The sequence below is a fragment of the Microcebus murinus genome, chromosome 24 (genome assembly GCF_040939455.1).
Source record: "Microcebus murinus isolate Inina chromosome 24, M.murinus_Inina_mat1.0, whole genome shotgun sequence".
Taxonomy (NCBI): Eukaryota; Metazoa; Chordata; class Mammalia; order Primates; family Cheirogaleidae; genus Microcebus; species Microcebus murinus.
The window spans coordinates 1,774,054-1,794,768 of NC_134127.1; the positions used below are offsets into that span (position 1 = coordinate 1,774,054).

The 20,715-nt window shown below is 46.1% G+C and overlaps 1 protein-coding gene across 1 annotated transcript in view; it reads left to right on the forward strand.

Annotated features, from left to right (window-relative positions):
* Positions 1 to 20,715, forward strand: part of ZMAT4 (zinc finger matrin-type 4) — a 315,873-nt gene that overhangs the window by 180,837 nt on the left and 114,321 nt on the right. Inside the window, exon 5 of the mRNA XM_075997234.1 lies at positions 17,031 to 17,258. Coding sequence (XP_075853349.1) covers positions 17,031 to 17,258 — 228 coding nt within the window. The remainder of the gene's footprint in view (positions 1 to 17,030; positions 17,259 to 20,715) is intronic.

The window sequence follows — 20,715 nt, forward strand, 5'->3', positions numbered from 1 at the left end:
CATTTCACTATTCTCTTTAAAATCATTTTTTTTTTTTGAAGAGAATATGAATGAGAAGAAATCTGAAGCACAGAAAAAAAAATCTTTAAACTATAGGTATTTTTCCTTTTCTACTATTCATCAAACTGAAATTTTAAGATTATGCATAATCTGAATGGATTAACTAGAAAATTCATTTGTGTTTGTGCAGAGACCTTGCTTTTCCGAAACCCAATTGCTTCCTATAATCCCCCAGCTTTCAGCTGATGGCACATTATGACCAGGCTACGAGAGAGAAGAGGGCCATTCAACCTACGTTAGGCTCTGCAGGAGCAAGAAACAAGCCTTTATTGTGATACTGTGTGGTTGCTTCAACTCCCCTGGTTGATATATCGTCCCTTAAAGTTACTGTTTCACGTGTAAGCTTTTATGAATACATCTATCATTCATAGCGAAAATGGATATTGATCACGATCTTTCGTATAATTTCCAGACATCATTAGCTTGACAGGCAGTAACATCAAGTTTAACGATCACGCTTCTTTCGGTTTTGACCCTTCAGAGTGTGAGGCGGTGCCGTGATACATGCGTCCCATGGTTCTGAAGTGGGGTGCAGAGTTCCCACAGTGGCACCTCCTCTGTGCAGGGCTGCACCTCTGGGATAAATGTTGGACGAGTAAAAATTGGGAGCATATATTAGAAATAATGATAGGCATTTAAATGTCTGTATCTTTATCTTCAAATTAAGTTACTTTGGTTAATTACATTTCAGTTAGATATCCTGGTCAAAGACAGTGGTTTTCCAGTTTGGCAGGAAGTGTCATGCCTGGCCTCTTGCTTGGTTTTACGAGACTCCTCTCCCTGTAAAAGGAGTGATACGCAGAACACTGCAGAGCGTGAATTCCGGCTGTACCCATGTGACCTTTCACAAGTTGTTTTAACTCTTCCCGCCTTCCAGTTTCTTAGCGGTAAAATGACAGACATGCGTTATGGAATCACGACAGGAAAGCAGGAGGCGTATGTACGATGCTTAGTATGGCGCCCGCCACACCCGTCAGCGAGCAGTGAACCCATCCCTGCGTGCAAATGCAGGTGCGTGCACACACGGCGATCCTCGTTATCTGGGGATTCTGTGTTTGTGGATTTGCCTGCCCACTAACAGGCACTTGCAACCCCCCTAAATCAGTAGTCATGGCACTTTAACTCCCACACGTGTGCAGCGTTGTGAAAATGGGGGTCACCCGCTGTGCACACTCCCGGCTGACGTTGAAGGAGGTGACACTCCGTCTTGGTGTTTCAGCTCACACACTACGAACAGTCTCCTTCCGGCAGTCTATTTTAGTGCCAGGTTTTTGTTTTTTGTTTTTTTTATACTTTTTGTGCATTTTGTTGAGGGCCAAACAGCCTCAAAGTGCTGAAGTGCTGTCACGGTGCTAGCTGCGGAGAAGGCTGGGGTGTGCCCCTTACCCGGAAAATGTGTGTGTTAGTTAAGCTTCGTTCAGGCTTGAGGGATGGCGCCTTTAGTGGTGTGTTCTAAGTGAGCGAATCCACAGTGTATATTACACAAGGCGTCTTTAAATAGAAACACACAGAGATTATATATTGATTGGTTAATCAAAATGTGACCACCAGCTTGTAGGAACCTAGCCCTGTATTTCCCCCTAGGAGCCATGGTTCTGCATTTGCCAATTCAGGGTTTGTCTCTCAACAATGAAATAAAACCCATAATATTTAAAAGATCCTGGGTGTAGTAAAATATATGTAGTTGCGTAGGCTGAATCTAGCTTAATAATGAAATCAATAATCATAGAGGATCATTGCAAAGATATTATACAAAAACACCACATTCACTGTCTCATTTAATCTTCATAAAAAAGCGTGGGGTATAAAGTATCACTAGGTCCATTTCACTGATGAGGAGACTGAGAACCTTCAGGCCATAACTTGCCTGATATTACATAGTTGGACATCAAACCCAGAACCTCTGATTGCAGATTCTAGGACTTTTCTTTGGTCTTTGGCCATAAATATTTCATAAAATGATGTACTGATTTTGGCCTGCCTACTGAACAGAATACTTCCAACTCCAAGGCTATCACTATGGTGATTGGTAGCAAAAAGAGCAGATATTTATAAACTTTAAATCCGGCATTTCTCAACTGTAGGAACAGTGAACAGTGTAGGCAAAGGAACAGAGAAGGAGTGATCTCGTTCACGCACACACTGTGTGTAAATGTATCCTTCTCGCTCTGAAATCTGTTGGCTCTCTTCTTTCCTTCCTCATTTCCTGTTGAAAATGAGAGAGACAAGAGTTTCAGAACTTTTCCATAAATTTCATGCCAGACACAGAACTGCTTATTTGAGTCCTCCGTGGAATGAATAAAGATCAGGATATTCTAGACCTGTTTAAAAGTTACATAAATTCAAATTTTGGATGATATATGCACTCCAGGTTCTATCAGAACCTCATATTTGCATGTAAGATTTTATACACCGTAGCAGTCACATCATCCGAATCAGGTTGCTTGGTTTACATGGCATGATCTGTCTGGATACTTGTTTTAATAGATGCAAACAATAGTTTGTCAAACAGGCAGATCATCGTGGCGGAGCATCTTCTTTTAAATTAGGAAAGCCGGCGTGTTCTCAGGTGTCGTCAATAGATCCATGCGTTTGTTCCGGCGATGTCTTTGGCTTTTCCGTGCTTATGCATACAAGAAATAGATTCATAGACTGGCAGAGCGGGAAGGGACTTAGTGATCATCATTTTCCCATCTGTGAGGAAATGGAAGCCCGGGGGGATGAAATCATTTGCCCAAGGTGATACAAGTGGCTCGCGGCAAAGACGCTTCCCTGGCAGCCACCGTCCTGTGGTGTCCCTGACGGGAGAAACCAGCAGTCAGTCCATGACTCCCCTACAGTGGTGGGTTTAAATGAATTGGCAACGTGAGGTGAGCTGTATTCCTTTGGCTGTGACTTTTGTACACTGGATTATAGGCATCTTGCAACAAAGATTAGATCCAGGCTGCTGTCTTTTTGTTTTATATTTGATGGCTAATGCAACAAGGGATCAATGACTGGATAGAATTAAAGAATTTAGCAATGAGGCTACTGCCGAGGTGATTTTCAAAAATCCTTTTAAATATCATAAACTCACTCTTCTCTTTAGAGTGATCAAATAGTGGTATAAGATAGGTGATGACTTCAGCAGCTTTTATGATATGGTTATACCTTTATTCCAGGCCAGGCGCGGTTGCTCACGCCTGTAATCCTAGCACTCTGGGAGGCCGAGGCAGGTGGATTGCTTGAGGTCAGGGGTTCGAAACCAGCCTGAGCAAGAGCGAGACCCCGTCTCTACTATAAAAACAGAAAGAAATTAATTGGCCAACTAATGTATATAGAAAAAATTAGCCGGGCATGGTGGCACATGCCTGTAGTCTCAGCTACTCGGGAGGCTGAGGCAGGAGGATCACTTGAGCCCAGGAGTTTGAGGTTGCTGTGAGCTAGGCTGATGCCATGGCACTCTAGCCTGGGCAACAGAGTGAGACTCTGTCTCAGAAAAACAAACAAACAAAAGAACCCTTTATTCCAGAAAGTGTTCTTTAACATACTTTTATAAAGGCGTATAAGCAGAACAATAAAATAATGGATTTCCTGTGCTTACTCTGTCAACAGGAGGTGTGGTCACAACTTAAAATCCATACACAGAATGCATTATTAGTCGGTAAAAAACTACGGAGTGCAAGATTTTCTGGCAACAACTCTTGAATCGCCTATTAAAGATAAGAACCCTAAAAGTGTCCAGTGTATGAAATGAGAAGTAAAGTAAGCATCACACCTAAAATAATTGGTAGTAAATATTTCAAATGCTATCTTCATTCTTCGAAACATCTACACATTTTGAACGTCGGCCTTGAAACTTCTGCTTAATGCTCAGCGTGGTTTCTTTAATAATCAGGAAAGGTATGGATGACTGCATGGCACTCGGGTGTAATAAACATCACATTTTTTAATATTTTAAAAATATTTTTAATATTTTAAAGATCAGTTTAAATTGTGTCTTCCTCCGACCATGAAGGTTGGTGAGAAGCCAGCCTCTCCCGCATCAGGGCCACGCAGGCCAGGTGTGCTCGGGCTCTGCGGGGCGGTTTCTCGGGGCGTGGGCTCTGGCTGCTTCCTGCTGCTCCAGGACGCCGTTGAGTCTGGGCCTCCACAGGCTGCCGGCCCAGCCCCGGGCTTCCTCAGGCTTTCAACCACCTGTCGTCCTAGGTGGGCCAAGAGCCTCTCTGGGCCACCTTAGGCCGTGGAAGGGAAGACCGAGGCACCACTGGGGCATTCCCGGGGCGGCCCCCCACCTCGGCACACTGTTTGTAAGCCGCCCGGATCTCTGTCAGCACTTGCAGCTCTCCCTTTCCCTGTCCCCGAGAAGCCAGTTGCTTTCCTGGCATCGGACGAACCCCTCTTTGGGAATTCAGGGCCCTTTGCCTATAAGACGACCCAGCACCAGTGTGTTTGTTTGTTCTGTCCTGGGGGGTAGCGAGGCCGGACTTCAAGACCTGGCTATCGCTTTGGTATGCAGTGGAAGGAAACCTCTCGTTTTTATGAAGTCAGCCTAGAAGAAAATTGAGACTATTAATTTCCCAGTGGGTTACTCTGCTGGGTAAATTGTCTACCATGTGACAGAGATACCTGGCCAGTTTACGTACTGAAAACTGAAAGATTGAATTTCTTTTCTTTTTTTTTTAACTCTACTGTCAATCTTCAGAAAATCTGCTTCTCCTGTTTGGGATTCCTACTAGGGGATTTTTTTCCAGTTGTTGGTCAAGCACACAGTGGTGTGTAGATCCACTCAAGGTTTCCAAGAGCATTTTGGCCACCTTGAGGGGTCATGGATTGCAAAGGAGAGATCAAAGGGGCCCGGCTGAGGTCTTGCAAGCTCTTTTGGAGGCAGTGACTCCTGTGGTTAGTGGTGCTGGCCACAGAGTGACCCTGGAATTCTGAGCGCAGTCTTCAGAACTGGGACGAGGAGGAGGCCTTCGGAAGCCAAGAGTCCTCAGCGTCCCTGCTTGCTTGCGGTCTGCTAGATTGCTCAACCGAGAAGCCGGAGCTGGGTTACAGGCCGACTCGTGAATTCTTGCTGTGACTCTATCTTGATTAGTGCGAGCTGCTAATTAAGCATCTTGACGCTGCTTTCCTGTCAACAGAGCAGATGGAATCTTAATGTCTGGACCTGTCTTTGTTCAGCTAGTAAAACTAACGTATTCAGAATGCCGACAGGAGGGGAGGCCAAGAACCCACCTGCTGCACGAACGGGCGTTTCAGTCCATCCTGCCTGATGCAAAGCAGGGGACGGGGGGTATTTAGAAAAAAATGCTCTCCTCTCCCCGAAGGGCGTCAGTACCGCTTATTTCTGCAAACTCCCCAGGCTGCCCACGCGGGGCTCGCTGGTGCCTCCCCGTGTGTCCGCGGCGCACTGTCCCCCTTGTGGCTGCCAGGCTGCCGTCCGCGCTGTGCGTCTTGAATGCCGTTAGGCTGTGCTTCAGCCTCCCTTCTTCCGGCTGGGTCGCTCCAAACCCTTTCACCTTCACTCGCACGCTTCCCTTCCTTATACCGTCTTTCCGGCTTTCATCTATACTTCCTGTTATTCTGCAGAGCATCCTGCACGGCTTCGAGAGAATCCCGGCTGGCCGCAGTGACAGCAGACGCGGGGCCAGAGACAAGCATCTCCCCACCAGGGCAGGAGCTGTCCCGAGTCTCTCCTGGGCAGAGCGCAGGTGCACCGCGCCACCGCCTGCGAGGGGGTCAGCCTTCCTCTTGGACCTGGGCGGGGACTGCGGGGAGGGCAGGGGGCAGCAGTTAGGGGCTCTGGGTTCCAGTCCTGGTTTTCTCTGTGGCCAGCTTGCCCAAAGCGACGGTCGGACGGACAGACGCTTGTAATCCTCACTGCCAGGCCATGAGGCTTAACCGTCAGCCCCGTTCGTTTTAGGAAACATTCTCAGCAGAGTTCAAGTGGCCCCGCCCAGACCTGCGATGTGGATCTAGTTTGATTTAATCTTAAAATCCACCTCGTTTTCTTTATACCTGTTTCTTCTTTTTGTCTTTACTTTCAGGAAGTCTATATATGCCTGTAGAATTAATGCAAGGGTTCTGTGACATTCTTCCAGATCTTCCCCATTCCAGATCCCGGGCTCCGTGAGGGCACAGGTGGTTCCGCGCACCCAACACCCGCCCAGCGCATGGCTGGGTGAATGGCACGTGACAGCACGGAGCCTCGGCCGGGCCGGGGCGCAAGTGAGGCCCGTGCAGGACGCTGTCCTCCGGTCGGACACCTCCCGGGTCCTGGCTGCACCTTGCAGACCCCTGCCGTTGACAGGCCCCACCTCAACCCATTCTGGGTGAATCGGCCTGGGGCGAGGCTGGGCTGGGGTCCCTAGGGGTTTAAACAAACTCCTTCAGCCATGAGTGAGAACCACCCAGCCTGAATCCAAGGCTTTCCTACTTTAATTTGCACGGGAGTGACCTGGGGTCCATGTAAAATACAGATTCTCACCCAATGGTCTGGGAAGGGGCCTCAAATCGGCATGTTTAATAGACTGCCAGGGGACACGGATGCTCTTGGAGGTGTACACTGGGAGGTTTTAAATCAGCTGCGTCCTCCCTGGCTGTTAACGACAGGCTTGTCCCAAAAATTCTCCAAAAGAAATCATTTGTATTCACCCTCAGCCACTTCCCTCTGGCTGTGTCTGCGTGGCTATAATGTAGTGTGCAGTCTCTGGCCGAGCCATAGTTAGACTAACGATTATGGGTGATATACCTGAATAATTCAGGCTCCGGAGAGGCCTCTCTTCCTCCGGGGACTGAATTAACCTAAGGATTTCTAACTTGCATCTGCAAAGTCTAATCCGGCCTGAAACCCGCTTGCTCATTTGCATCCTCCTGGGCCACCGGCCTCATCGACGTGGTCCTCCAACCCCCAGGGGCCTGGGAGCCTCCTGCTTTAGCATCTAGTGCTCTGCGGCCTCCAGGGCCGAGGGCTGGGAGGGACCTGGCCGTCCTTCTCGCCGCCGTCCGGCCTGAAGAACCCCTGGGGTCGCTTCGAGGCTTCATGGAACTGGCTCAGAATGGTGGCTCCCAAACGGCAGTTTAGAGAAAGTACTTTGTCACTAGATTGAAGCCAAAGTGATCCATGCAAAATATATGCGTAGCCAACAGCCATCATTTGAAATGTGAGGTGGAGCCAGTCTTCGTAACTTGCAAACTGTGGGTTATTAAAGGCCCATGCTACTCTCAGGGATATTATGTCTGAGGCAACTCGAAAAGAAGGTTCAACGGAGACGTCGGGAGATTTCTTTCTGGGGGAAGGATGGGGACTGAGGGTGGAGACAGTCGGGTGCAGGTGCACACGTTCCGCCCAGGTAACAGGGCAGCGTGCACTTCCCTGAGTTAATTCTGAAGTTGCAGCTTCCTCCCAGCCCAGGCCAAGGCCTCTCTCTCTCTCTCTCTCTCTCTCTCTCTCTTCCTCTAAACTCATCCTGCACTCTCTCTCTGCTGTGCTTCCAGCACTGATCAGTCTTCTCGCCCTCGGATTCTCTATAAATATTCATAGGACGTAAGAAATGATCCAGGAAGCCGACTCTCAGGTTGAAAATCTGATGCCGCCAGGGATGAGTAAATCATTCCCCACCCTGAGCATGGGGTGCGCATGAGGTGACTTGGGAACGCTGGTAGCATAGAAAGAACCAGCCTCAGGTCCGGGTCAGCGCAGGGTCCTGTGTGATACGGGCACTGCCGCTGCCGTGACCCGCTGAGGCCTCGGGGCTCAGCCCTCCAAGGGCGGCATCTGCCGGGGTGCCCGAGAGTGGCCAGTCCTGGCGGGGAACACGCTGCCCCCCCGGGGGACTCTGCCTCCCTCCTGCGTTAAATGTGGGGTCTGGGGTGTGTGAGGAAAGGCCGTCAGCGTTTCTGGGGTGGGAACCGCAGGTCACTGATTCTTGCCCAAGCAATAAGCAAGGGTATGAAATTTTCCCACAGTCTTGGCGTCTGCAGTATTTTTTTTTTTACTGTGTCCACAGGTCAAAGACATAGCTAACAAGTGAGTTTATTAAACAGTCAGGTCCAAACAAGTATTTATGTCCTTATAACTTAGTAACAGTCTGAAAAAAAAATAATAATAATACACATAAATGGAAAGAAAACGTGATATGTTTGCTTCATTATTGAATAACCACTCTAACGGATGTGCTTGGCCGTGGGCACCGCAACTGACTTCTCAGCAATTGGTCAGGCTGGACATCGCCACCTTTATTTCTTGCTCCTCGCTGAACGGGTGGGTCGACGGCCGGGTCGTGTCCAAAAATCTGGCTTCACAGACGTAGGGAACAAGTAGAAGGAATGTAGCGTCTTACGTTGAAACCGTGAGCCGCCTCGAGCCACTGTCCCTGGGCCGCCCAACGGAGGCTGCCATGCTTTTCTCGGAGGTTTAAAACATCTCACGGACTTCCCGTGGGTTGGGAAGGGCCTCTTTGCACGGAGCTCGGGGGCTGTGGCCTCAGACCAAGATTTTTGACGCTGAGCTCAGAGAGAGAGAAGCACCTTAACTGAGCAGTATTGGAAGAGGGGGCGCCACACAAGTGTTACCCCCCCCACACCCAGGGCAGCGGACAGAGAGGGTGTCGTCACCGGTTCACCATCAATCACGAGGTTGTGTCGGTAGAGTGTCCCCAGGTGGAGCCGAGATTGCTTCTCTTACGCCAATTCCTTTATGGAGAATAGCAGGCTGCTTCCCCATCCAGCAGAGTCTGCTGAACGCAGACCAGGCGCCGGTTCTGGTTGCCCGGAACGTGTCCGTGAACCCAGCTGACACGAATCCTGGCCCTGCGGGACTCAGGTTCTGGCCTCCTGTTCAGGGCACTGGGGGACGTGGAGCATGACGGCCCCTTAGAGCCTTCTGTCAGGCGACGCGCAAAAGTTGTAAAGGGACTCCTGTCCCCTCTGAAGTTCTGTTTAACGGCTTATTTTCAAAGATTGGGATTCTGCGGGAAACAGGCATGCCTAAGATATTTAGAATCTAATCAGTGGCTTACAGGAGAGGGAGTTATTCTACGTTAATGAAAAACCAGTGGCCTATGAATGCCGTCTTGGCGAGGACTGGCGTCGTACGGGTGAGTGGGGGAGGCAGCGATCCCCGATAATAGGTGATTACGCCCTGCGCGTTAGCTGCCCTGGTCTTTGTTTATGCTCGGGAAATGCAAAAGGGTGCGTGCTCTGAAACATTGGCCGTGCCACTGTGCTCTTTAATTTCCTTCATGGCACAAAAGAAACGACGTGTGGATTTTGAGACAGAGTCTCGCTCTGTTGCCCAGGCTAGAGTGAGTGCCGTGGCGTCAGCCTCGCTCACAGCAACCTCAAACTCCTGGGCTCAAGCGATCCTCCTGCCTCAGCCTCCCGGGTAGCTGGGACTACAGGCATGCGCCACCACGCCCGGCTAATTTTTTCTCTATATATTTTTAGTTGGCCAATTAATTTCTTTCTATTTATAGTAGAGACGGGGGTCTCGCTCTTGCTCGGGCTGGTTTTGAACTCATGACCTCGAGTGATCCGCCTGCCTCGGCCTCCCAGAGTGCTAGGATCATAGGCGTGAGCCACCACACCCGGCCCATTTAGCATCTTTTTTTTTTTTTTTTTTTTTTTTTTGAGACAGAGTCTCGCTTTGTTGCCCAGGCTAGAGTGAGTGCCGTGGCGTCAGCCTAGCTCACAGCAACCTCAGACTCCTGGGCTCAAGTGATCTTGCTTGCCTCAGCCTCCTGAGTAGCTAGGACTACAGGCATGCGCCACCACGCCCAGCTAGTTTTTTCTATATATATATTTAGTTGGCCAATTAATTTCTTTCTATTTATAGTAGACACAGGGTCTCGCTCTTGCTCAGGCTCGTTTCCAACTCCTGACCTCAAGCGATCCTCCCGCCTCGGCCTCCCAGAGTGCTAGGATTACAGGCGTGAGCCATTGCGCCCGGCTGGATTTTCCTTTCTCATTGACTTGGGTAGCAGATATATCCACACATATGATACACGAGGAAAGAGGACACTTCATTTTATCTAGATTAATTAGAGCCATGTTTGGGTCTGTGATAACAGTGGGAAAACTACTTTTCCCTGGATCTTTTGGAGAAACAGTGGGGGCTGGCGCGTTCACATTACGTTCTGCCTGAGCCAGCCTTCTTCCAACCTGTGTTCCCCCAAATCAACAGTAAATTAATAAATAAATTGCTGTGAATAAAACCTTCTGAGATTTTATTTAAGACCTGGTTGTGGCACCACGGGTTCCCTAAACAGTGTTTTCCAGGCTTTGCACTAAAACAAGTTAGCATAAAAGGAGGCCTATATATAAATTGTAAAATAAAAAAAAAATGTTTTCCCTCTGCACTAAGGGGTATATATCCATGAGTATAAAACAAGCCACTCATAACCCACAACTTAGAAACAACCACTGCTATGATTTTTACCTGTCGCCGTCTAGTCTTTATATGTAGCTTCACGTGGCCACATGTGGACTTGTGCACACGCAATTTAATAGGCAACGTGGTACACGCTATAACATGCATGCAAACTGACTTTATATGTACAGTACAAGTTTATATGTGTAGCTTACATCCTGTTCTGAACATTTCCTCAGGTCACTAAATATTTTTCTAAAACATGTTTTTTTTTTTTAATTGCTGCATGTATTTCAGTATTTGTAGATGCTCACGATTTATTTATTTCCATCTCCTATTTGAGTATCTAACTTGCTTTTGACCCTGTAAAATAAGTTTAATAATTAAAAATGTAGCTATCATAGGATATGTATTAAAATATGAAAGTCTCCCCCAAGTTGATATTAACTATAAAAGTCACTGGTATTTTTTCTTCGTTGGTTCATCCCATGCCCATCGAGGGTCTGCTGTCCACACAAGAGGCCCTGGCCTCTGTGAGAGTGCAAATGAAGCCCACGCCCGAGCCCCCACTTTGCAGACTGCATGGGGGATGGGGGGTCACTTTCCTGCAGAGGGGGCCGGACACTTTCTTTGGCGACTGAGCTGTAGGATTGCACTGACAGCCGCCTCCTAAGACACGCACTAAATGATCCCATCTAATTCAACTGTCCCTGGCATTTGCAAAAAAAAAAAAAAAAAAAAAGAAAGAAAGAAAAACAATACTTGCTGAAGAATGGCTGTTGTCATTAATTAAATCAAATTAGTGACACATCAAGGGCAGAAAAGAAGAAAGGCAGTTTATCACAGGGACTGGAAACCAGAAAAAATATTTTAGAAAAAGAATGCACATTTTTCTAAATAACCCCCCGCTGAGAACAGATGCCGGGCCTAAGGGAGAGTGTTTTGACTCTCTACTTAATCTGTTTGCTTATTTGGCCTATTGCTTCCTGGGTGTCATTGGAAACTAGTAGGCACTGAAATATGGCACCGATCTCAGAGGCGGAAGGTCTGGCCTTTGCCACTTCCTCTGCTGCTCGCTGACCAAGGGTCCCTGTGCTGGCAGAAATCATCTCTTTGACCTTCAAGCGGCCTTACTGGTCAAATGGGATTTTGGAGCAACTCGAATAAGAAAATACATGGAACAGACACAATAAACTGCACAATATCACACTCTGGAAAGAATCAGTGTTATGAGTAAAGGATGTCTTGGGTGAGAAAACCACACACTTTAAAATGAGTAAATTCCTAACCCTATTTCTCTATAAGTCCCCAATCTCTTGTGAGAATGGATTGGTTTTTGTTATCTTAAAGCCCAGCAAGCTGCGGGGGGGGGGGGTGAGAGAGAGAGAGAGAGAGACAATGAGAGAGAAAGAGACAATGAGAGAGAGAGAGAGAGAGAGAAAGAGACAATGAGAGAGAGAGAGAAAGAGACAATGAGAGAGAGAGAGAGAGAAAGAGACAATGAGAGAGAAAGAGACAATGAGAGAGAGAGAAAGAGACAATGAGAGAGAGAGAGAGAGAGAACGAGAACAAGGGAGAAAGGAAGAAAGCCGAGAGCAGAGGGGAGGAGAGGCGCAGTGGCGGTGGCCCGGCAGGCAGACCGGTAGGCGGGAATCTCGCTCTGGCTTTGTCGCCTCTGCTCCAGCTATGACCACCCGCTTGCTCAGTGATCTGATAAATAAAGCCCCGAGACCCATCAGTGGATGCTGTCGACTTGCTTGAAACGTCCGCTCCAGTCTCCTGGACGGTTATTGTCAAGCCTTTCACTAATTCCTGTTTCCCCAGTGAGATGTGAGAGGCGCCGTGTCCTCAGGTGTTGGGGCGAGCGGCTCGTTCCAGTTTGCCCGAGACTTTCCCTGTTTTATCCCCGAAAGCCCCGAGTCCTGGGAACCTCTCGGCCCCGGGCAAGCCAGGGTGGGCGGTTGGGATACCAGAGGCCAGAGTGGGGATTTGGGTGCCAGGATTAAACAACCAGAGCAAATGGCTTCCTGTTTTCCAGGAGGCTGTGTATAATTTGCACTCGGTGAAACTTACCAAAACAGGCCACCCCAGAAAATGGACCACAGTTTGAGAGAATAGCAACTTTCAATAAATCTGTTTGAGTGCAAAAGAGAGAGGGAGACTGGGATACATATCTACACTTTGACATGTTGCCCTTCCATAGCTTCACCTTTGCCTCACCGGGGTCGTGTCATGGATTTGTGCATGTTTGTGCTGCCTGCTGTGGTACCTCGCTGCCTAAGCCCTGAAGGGCAGTTTGGAAGAGACGAGAGAACTCTTGGTTACCATCTTACTTTACTTACTCATAAGGCGAAGAATATTTTATTCATTCATTCATTCATTCATTCATTTAGCAAAAGGCAGACTGTGCACTGTGTGTGTGTCACCATGCAAAGTGCTGGGGCCGTGAGCAGTCCAGTTGTAGACAATGTTGCATTAATAAGATGTGGTATTGTATTAATTGTATTAATAAGATGTTGTAAGACAATACTGTATTAAATAAGAAAGTGTTCTGACAGACACATACCAGGGTTCTCGAAAAATGTTTTTGTCCTTGAATCAACTGTGGGTATTATGCCAACAAGAAACAAATATGAGGCAGAGACACATACCATTTTAGGTTATTATTCAAGACAAATCAAGGAGCAGGTGAGAACCTGCTCCTTGACAGACTTCGTGCCAAGGCACGGAACAGGGTATTGAAATTCTTTCCAAGATTCTTAGAAACCAAGTTTTGAAGGCTGACGTGCTTCAAGCATTGACAACCTTGAGTCTGTTTTACTAACTCTGAATTCACTCCAGGTCCATGATCTTTTGTGCAAAACATTTGGGGCTGAATGTGTTTTGAAAGTCAGAAATTTTAGAATTTTGGATCCACAATAATGCACATATACCGTATACTATGTCAATGGGACAATAGCCCATGATCAAACTCATGCAACACGTGCCTGACTCCATTGCAGTGTGTATGTATGGTCATACATACATGTGTATGTATGTGGCATAGTAAGAATCACCTTTTGTGACTTCAGGTCAGGCTTTGGTAACAGAGAAATCACGGAGAAACGTGAGTTTCAGAGTTTTTGCATCTTTTCTGATTGAAGTAAGGAATTGCGACTGTGTACTAAAGAAGAGAGTGGACACAAATGCTATCTAATGGAAGTTCACGGTGTGATTTCTCTTATGCACACGCACAAGTACGCATCCACACAGCTAAGGATGCACGGTGGTATTTAAGAAGTGCTGAATGAATCGTGTAGTCAGAAAGTGCTTCGCCAGCTTAGAGGAGGGAGAACCACTTCTTGCGTAGGTTGTCAAGGCCTCCGGGAGCAGTGAGAGTGAGGTGGCCCTGCAGGCCGGGCCTGGCCGTGCGGGGAGGGCCGGGACAGTGGGGTGCACCATGCAGGTATCGACCGCAGGTAGACGGTAAAGCAGTTCCATATATGTTTGAGTTTCTTCGTGGGGAAAGGAATCAGAATTGCTATTGAACTTTACCAATATTAATTTATAATATTAGCTACTACTTTTGAAGAAATTTTTATGGTTTGGTAACATGGGGAAATTGATTAGGGTTTTTGTTTTTTTTTAAAGCAAGTAATTGTTATTTCTTTCTGTCTCATAGATAAGGATGTGACATTTTGCTTGTTACCTACAGAAGAACTAGCTCCATTGCTGCGGGATGTAATTTGTGTCTGTCTAGTATGTGAAGATCTAAGACAGCTTTGTTTTTATAGAAATTTTCAAAGAAAATCTGGCAATACTTAAAGCAGTGGTGCTCAACCTTGGTTGCGTTGATCAGGGGTTGGAGAAGGGAGGTTTTGAAAACATCCCGATGCCCGCTTCTCACCTGAGAGATTGGTTTGGTTTTAATCTGTATAAGGGATAGGTAAAGTCAATGTATATTTAAATATTTTTTTGGAATTAAAATGAAAATATACAGTATGAAATTAAAATAAAAAATTAACTACATATCCGGAAAAGTGTTTTGCTAAAAGCATGTTTTTTTAAATCAAAAGATAATCTGTACCCCCATTTTGTATTCATTTTATTAGAATAATACACTTTTGTCAAAAAAAAATATGAGTGTTCTGGTTCATGTGCACACAGATTTATCATTAAAACCTGGAAACTGCTCTCTTCCCCTGTAATTTGCATATTTGGCATAGAATCAAAGCTGGAAGAGGGAAAGAGCTTCTACAGCTTGCTCTGTCCCCACTCTACGGGTACGCTTCAAAGATGTTAGTCTTAAAAAGGATGATGACCCTGAATTTTAACCTCGTGGAAAACAGAGACAGCAGAGACTTGCGGAAGGCTGCAGCACAGCTTAGTGATGGTGGAGCTCCACCCAACCTTGAGTTTTGACTTTGAGTCAAGGCTGTTTCCACGCTACTGCTTCTGTTTGCCTTCACAGGCATTAAGGGGATATAAACTAGGCTGAGATTGGTGAAGACAGTTGCAAAAGAAACAGAAGCAAAATAAAAAAATTAAACTTTCAGGACATACACAAGGTAGTCAAATTATTCAGGAGGAGAAGCTATAATACAGATGTAGCCTCAACTGCTTTCCTGTCTGCAAGATAAGATTATCTCATTTGATGAATATTCTATTGTGCATCACTCCTGCCAGGAAGTGGTGTATAGGTATCAATTGATAAAATCGACTCTGAAATGTTTTTTTTAGGGCTCAGTTTAGAGAAAAATAAATTGTGCCTCAGGAGTCAGCGTTCGTTCAGATTGTAAATATTTGATATGTTTTCCATGGCCATCAAAACAATAAGCAGCTTTAAATCCCCAGAAATTGGTAAGGACGCAGGAAACTTTGGAAGCAAGATCCAATTTCCTTGCAAAAATGGATAGAGGTCCTTTCCTGTACAGGTCAACTGCATATTTGTAGCTTTCATTAGCATTTCTAAGTCATAGCGGAATGACACCTCGTGGCTGAGATGGTAGGGCCCACATTTGAGCTTCATTTCTACCTGGTGATTTATAGCTAAACCCAGCAATGAAGCTTTTAAGAGAAAAAATTGTTTATCTCAGTCCCTATAGAAAATAACACCATTAAGTTTAATCTAAAGCCAGCTAAAACTTCCCAATCTGATGAAATCTCTGGATAGAGGGGGGGAAAAGATATCTTCGAGATACTGTTATGAAGCAGACATTTCTTGAATTTAAATGTCACATAGAAAGGGTTTATTTCTGTGTAAGTCATTTAATCCAAAAAAATAAAAGTCCACTTAAAAGTTATGCGAAAGCTTGGGTTCCTTAAGTTTAATTGGTTAAGCGTTAATTGGTTTAATTGATTAATTGGTTCCTTAAGTTGTTATTGAGGTCTCGGATCTCAGCTTTTCCTTGGGACCACGACCCTAACTCCCGTGGTTTTGCTGGCTGCGTTCCACAGAGACAAAGAGCATGGGACGGGGGCCGCGTGCGGCGTTGCATTGTGATTCATGGGTCCGTGCGAGAATTTAAATACTGTTTTCTGTTCCAAAATGCTTGGGTCGGAATATTTTTTTTTCAAAATTATATTCTGTATAAAATACCAAGATGGCAGGTCTAGGAAACTGATCCCTTTGCCTGATAAGAAGTAGAGAAGAGCCCCTGAGGGTACTGGTGGGGACATTGCCTCTGAGAATGGAGGACCTGGTTTTGAGTCCTGCCTTTTCCATAAATAGATATCCCACCTTCACCTTCTGTAAGTCACCTGGCTTTTCTGACGGCTGTCATCTGAGAAATGGGACAGTAATAATCCAAGTCATTGCCATTCTAAGGATGGAAGCAACTCAAGTTGCTGCAATGCATACAAAAGTTATTTTTACTTTTCATTAGTAAGATCCTTCGAGTTAGACTCTAATTTTTTTTTTTTTTTCTGGACCAGAAATAACTCTAAGCTCACAATGAAATGTGTTCATTTAATAGCTGGGACTGTGTAAGCTCAAAATAGTGATAGATGCCTTTTCGGTTTAGATACGTGCATCTGCTCTATAGTGTTTTTCTTTGGGGGCTTTAAAAATTACACTTTCAATATCAATTTTAGCAGATACAGGTTGAAAATAACCTATCACAATAAAAGGAGCTAACTGAATAAAATTAGTTTGATTTCCTCAATTAATACATCCCATGCCACTGAAAGATGTTTCTATCACTTAGGCAAATCTTTTATTTATTGGTTGTTTCCATTTGTGGCACACAAATGTCCAATACATTCATCCAGAGTCTATTAAGTCACGATTGGCCAATGTTTACTGCAAGTGTCGGCTTCATTTTGACTAAAATAGATCCCTCCCTCACCTCTGAGAATTTATTTCTAAAGACTATTTTTCCCCTCAGGGATAGTCTCCTCTTGTGCTATCAGATTTTGTCATAACCGAGTGCAAACTCCGACCCCAGTCCACTAGGGGATTTTCATTTGTGTCCCGACTCAGAAATGAAGGCTACCAAAGGTAACGCTCCCGGCCTCAGCAAACTCCGTTGGATTTTGAGCTCTAGAGCGAACGTGAGACTCTTTAGTCTGCAGGTACCGGGAAGTGCAGTCGGCAGTGCGCTAACGTGGCCCGTGGTTCTGTGGTTGTCTCCTTTCACAGCGACGCCCCTGAGCTCCCTGAAGCCCCCACGGGTGGACACCGCTCCTGTGGTCGCCTCTCCCTACCAAAGAAGAGACTCGGACAGGTACTGCGGGCTCTGCGCGGCCTGGTTCAACAACCCCCTCATGGCCCAGCAGCACTACGAAGGCAAGAAGCACAAAAAGAACGCGGCCAGGGTGGCCTTGCTGGAGCAGCTGGGGACCACGCTGGACATGGGGGAACTGAGAGGTAAGGACAACCCCTCCGGTTTCCGGGCTTTCACGGGAAGGACCGTGCTTTCACCAATGCGGGCTGATTCTTGTTACTGCTTTGATTATGGAAGGGAAAAGTGGGGCTCACCCCCAAAACAGGGAAGGAAAAATAAAGAGCGGAAAACTAGGTTTAGCTTGATTTCTGTAATCTCTTTCGTCTCGGAGTGTCTTCATGGGTTGTTTTTCAGGGCAAAGCCCCACCCCCACCCCCACCCCCCACCTCCGTCCATGAGCCAGACCTTTTTCCTCCTGTCTTACCTTGAAACGGCGTCTCTAGTGGAAACTCCTACAGAGGAGCTGATGGGACAAGGTGCTAAAGAGGCCAAATGGCGTTATCGTATGTTAAACTGTTGTGCTTTTTATACGTTCAGCCAAGATAAAGCAGCAGATTGGTTCCATGTAATGGGTCGAAGTAAGCCCAAGCCCGCCCCCACCCCCGCCAGACATATCCGGGAAGTAGAGGCAGGACGGCGCTGGGTGGCACTCCCCAGGCAGCCCCTCCGTGCCCCTGCCCTGACAGGTTTCCCTGCCGCCTCTGCCGTTCACGTGAGGCTTCCCAGAGGCTTGGCAACCACAGGGCGAAGCTCAATCCCCTGGTTTCCTTAGGAAGCCATAGACCAATTTGTGAGCCTTAATTGAGTATTTCATCACCAGCGACCATCTAAGCATTGTTTGATCACCTAAACGGTTTTGATCAGCATGACATTGGCAGCATAGAGGCAGAACGGAATCACATGCACTGCATTTTTCTGATCTCAGTAAATCAGGATCTTCATCTGTGTCCCAACCCAAAAATTAATTTTCTCAGAAAAATAATCTACAAGGGGTGTTACTGATACATCAGACTCGGTATGGGATGGGTCAGATAAGCTCGTATGGGCTGGCCAGGGAGCCATCATTCATAACAGGTGTAAGCTATAGATAACAAACTTTGCAAATCAATTTTGAGAGTGCAACCTTGGTTGGAGCTGGGTTCTGCGTGCAAAGCCTACAGTTCTTACCACCCTCACCTGGCTGTGAACCTCTAAGGGGGGATAATTATAACAGGGAGTAGCCTGGCACGATTCTAGGCAAAATAAGCAGGACACAGAGCATGTAATGTGAGCAGAGAGGAGGGAGCAGGTCACTTCGCCGTATACCGGTTGGAGAGGACTTCATGGAGCAAAGGCGCTTGGGTTGGAATCAGCAGTGTGGGTGGGGTCTTCCCAGGGAGAAAGCACCGTGTGACCAGAGTCTTGAGTGCAGAGAGACGGAGGCACTCTGTTGTCACGGAAGAATTCTATGCCACAGGTTTAAATAATCCTAAATAGATTCAAGATTGGAGGGCTACGGCTACAGACTACATCTATAGAGCTTGATTAGGGATTGATCTTTTTTTTTTTTTTTTTCCCCAAGAGGTGTGATTAAAAGCAACAAACAAGAGCAAACGCCAACATCATGTTATTTTTGTGTGTCTCCTAGCTGTAGAAAAACAACACGGGGCTTAATATTTCAGCGTGTCGGATAATCTCATTGCAGGCACTTCTGAGTTGTTGATGGTGCTGCTTTCTGCTGAGGGATTTCTTATGTTCTCAGTCTATGTCTTATTAAAAAATACAGGAGGAGTCTCTCCATGGCTGAAGGCTCGCCCTCAACTCCTCTGTTCCTGGCAGATAACAAGGGGCTCAAGCCGCCGCTTCACGGCAGGGCACTGACGGAGGAAAACAGGGCTTTATTTATGTTTGGTGCTAGTATGACTCGAGGAAAAATTATTCCTAGAGCACATTCTTCTTGTCTATTTTTGAATTATCAGTGCTGCATCTTTTATGTACAGCTACATCTTAATGACTTGGGCGTCAGGATTCTGTGACATTTGAGCAGCTTGTCTTTTATACAGAAGACAAAAAGGCTGCTCTTTGACTCGATAGCTCAACGTGACTGAGACTCGGTAGCACGAGGAATGTGATTAGCATTGAGCACGGTGTCCTTGAAACCAACCTTTTTTCATCCACTCCAGGAGACATCCTGATATATATTTATTCAAGCGTTAAATATTGCAAAAGCTTAAGGAATAAAGCAACTATAGTAAAACCAGCACTTCTTAAAACACACATACTCTCTCTCTCTCTCTCTCTTTTATTCCTGGAATGCCTCTAATGTATTATATGATCAATAAATTAATAAGGGCAAAAGTGCTAATCCGTAAATACAGGCATATCCATCATTTTTAAAAGCTGGCATCCGGCAGTTGGAACAGTGTTACAGGAAGCTCGACTCTCTCTCTCTCATAGCAGTTCCCATGTTTCTAAATGCTACATCGTTTACTTATCTGTTGTAGTTTTCTGTATTTTCCTTCTCCCTACTCCTGCGACAGACCGTTAGCAACTAAAAGCAGGCACCTGTGTCTATTTTGCTCATCCGTGTGCTCGAAACCCCTCAGACAGTAGCAGACACATAAGTAGGTACTCACTGTTGCTAAGTGAGTGAGTGGAGAAAGCCCTGAAAGAATCCACCCAAAATCCTGTGTGTTTAAGAATGGCAACCATTTTTACTTCTAAAAGAGTCTTGATTGAATAATTTTCATAGTGAACTATTTATAATTCTATAATTAGAATAAGAATTCTGTAATTATAATAAGAACTATAATTTATAGCTCTTCAAACTTTTAAAAAATGATGTGTATTTTATTTGCAGTGGAATGCAGAGATGTCAAGTGTTGTAGTTCATGGGTGTTGAGAACGCAGGCACCCGCGTGGCCCCACCCCACCAGCATGCGTGACTTTTCCATCTCGGGGAATTCCCGAGTCACCCCACTGTCTATTCCAGGTGGCCACTTTTCCCATTTTTTCACTGTAGATTAGTTTTGCTTGTTCTAAAGTTTTATGTAAATAGAATTACATATAAAATAGAAATACATATATAATACATATGTAATACATATATAATACATATACATACATATATAATACATATATAATAGAAATACATATACATAGAAATACATATAAATTATGTATTTTTGTGGGTCTGGCTTCTTTTCCATAGCATATTATTGATACGGGAAATGTCGGGCGCCGGGACGAGGTCACTTGCCACCTCCCCGTCCCTCTGCATCTCCGTGGGCTGGCGCTGCGCGTGGCCAGTTGGAGGGCCCTGCTGGGGCCGGGCCCCGCGGCAGAGAGCCACCTGGGACCCCATGTGCCACTGGGACCCCCTGTGCCGGAATGCCCCTAGGTCCCCGAGCCAAGCTGCTGCCTGTTTCCAGCCACGGCTGCTTGCATGATCCCGATTGGGTAATTTTTGAATCCCACAGTTTTTGATTGGATGTTAAAGCTTGTTGTTGATTGGATGTTAAAGCTTGATGTTGATTGGATGTTAAAGCTTGATGTTGATTGGACACTTTCTGAGCCCTACCAAGGATATAAAAGCAGGAGAAGAACAAGGAAGGGGGACAG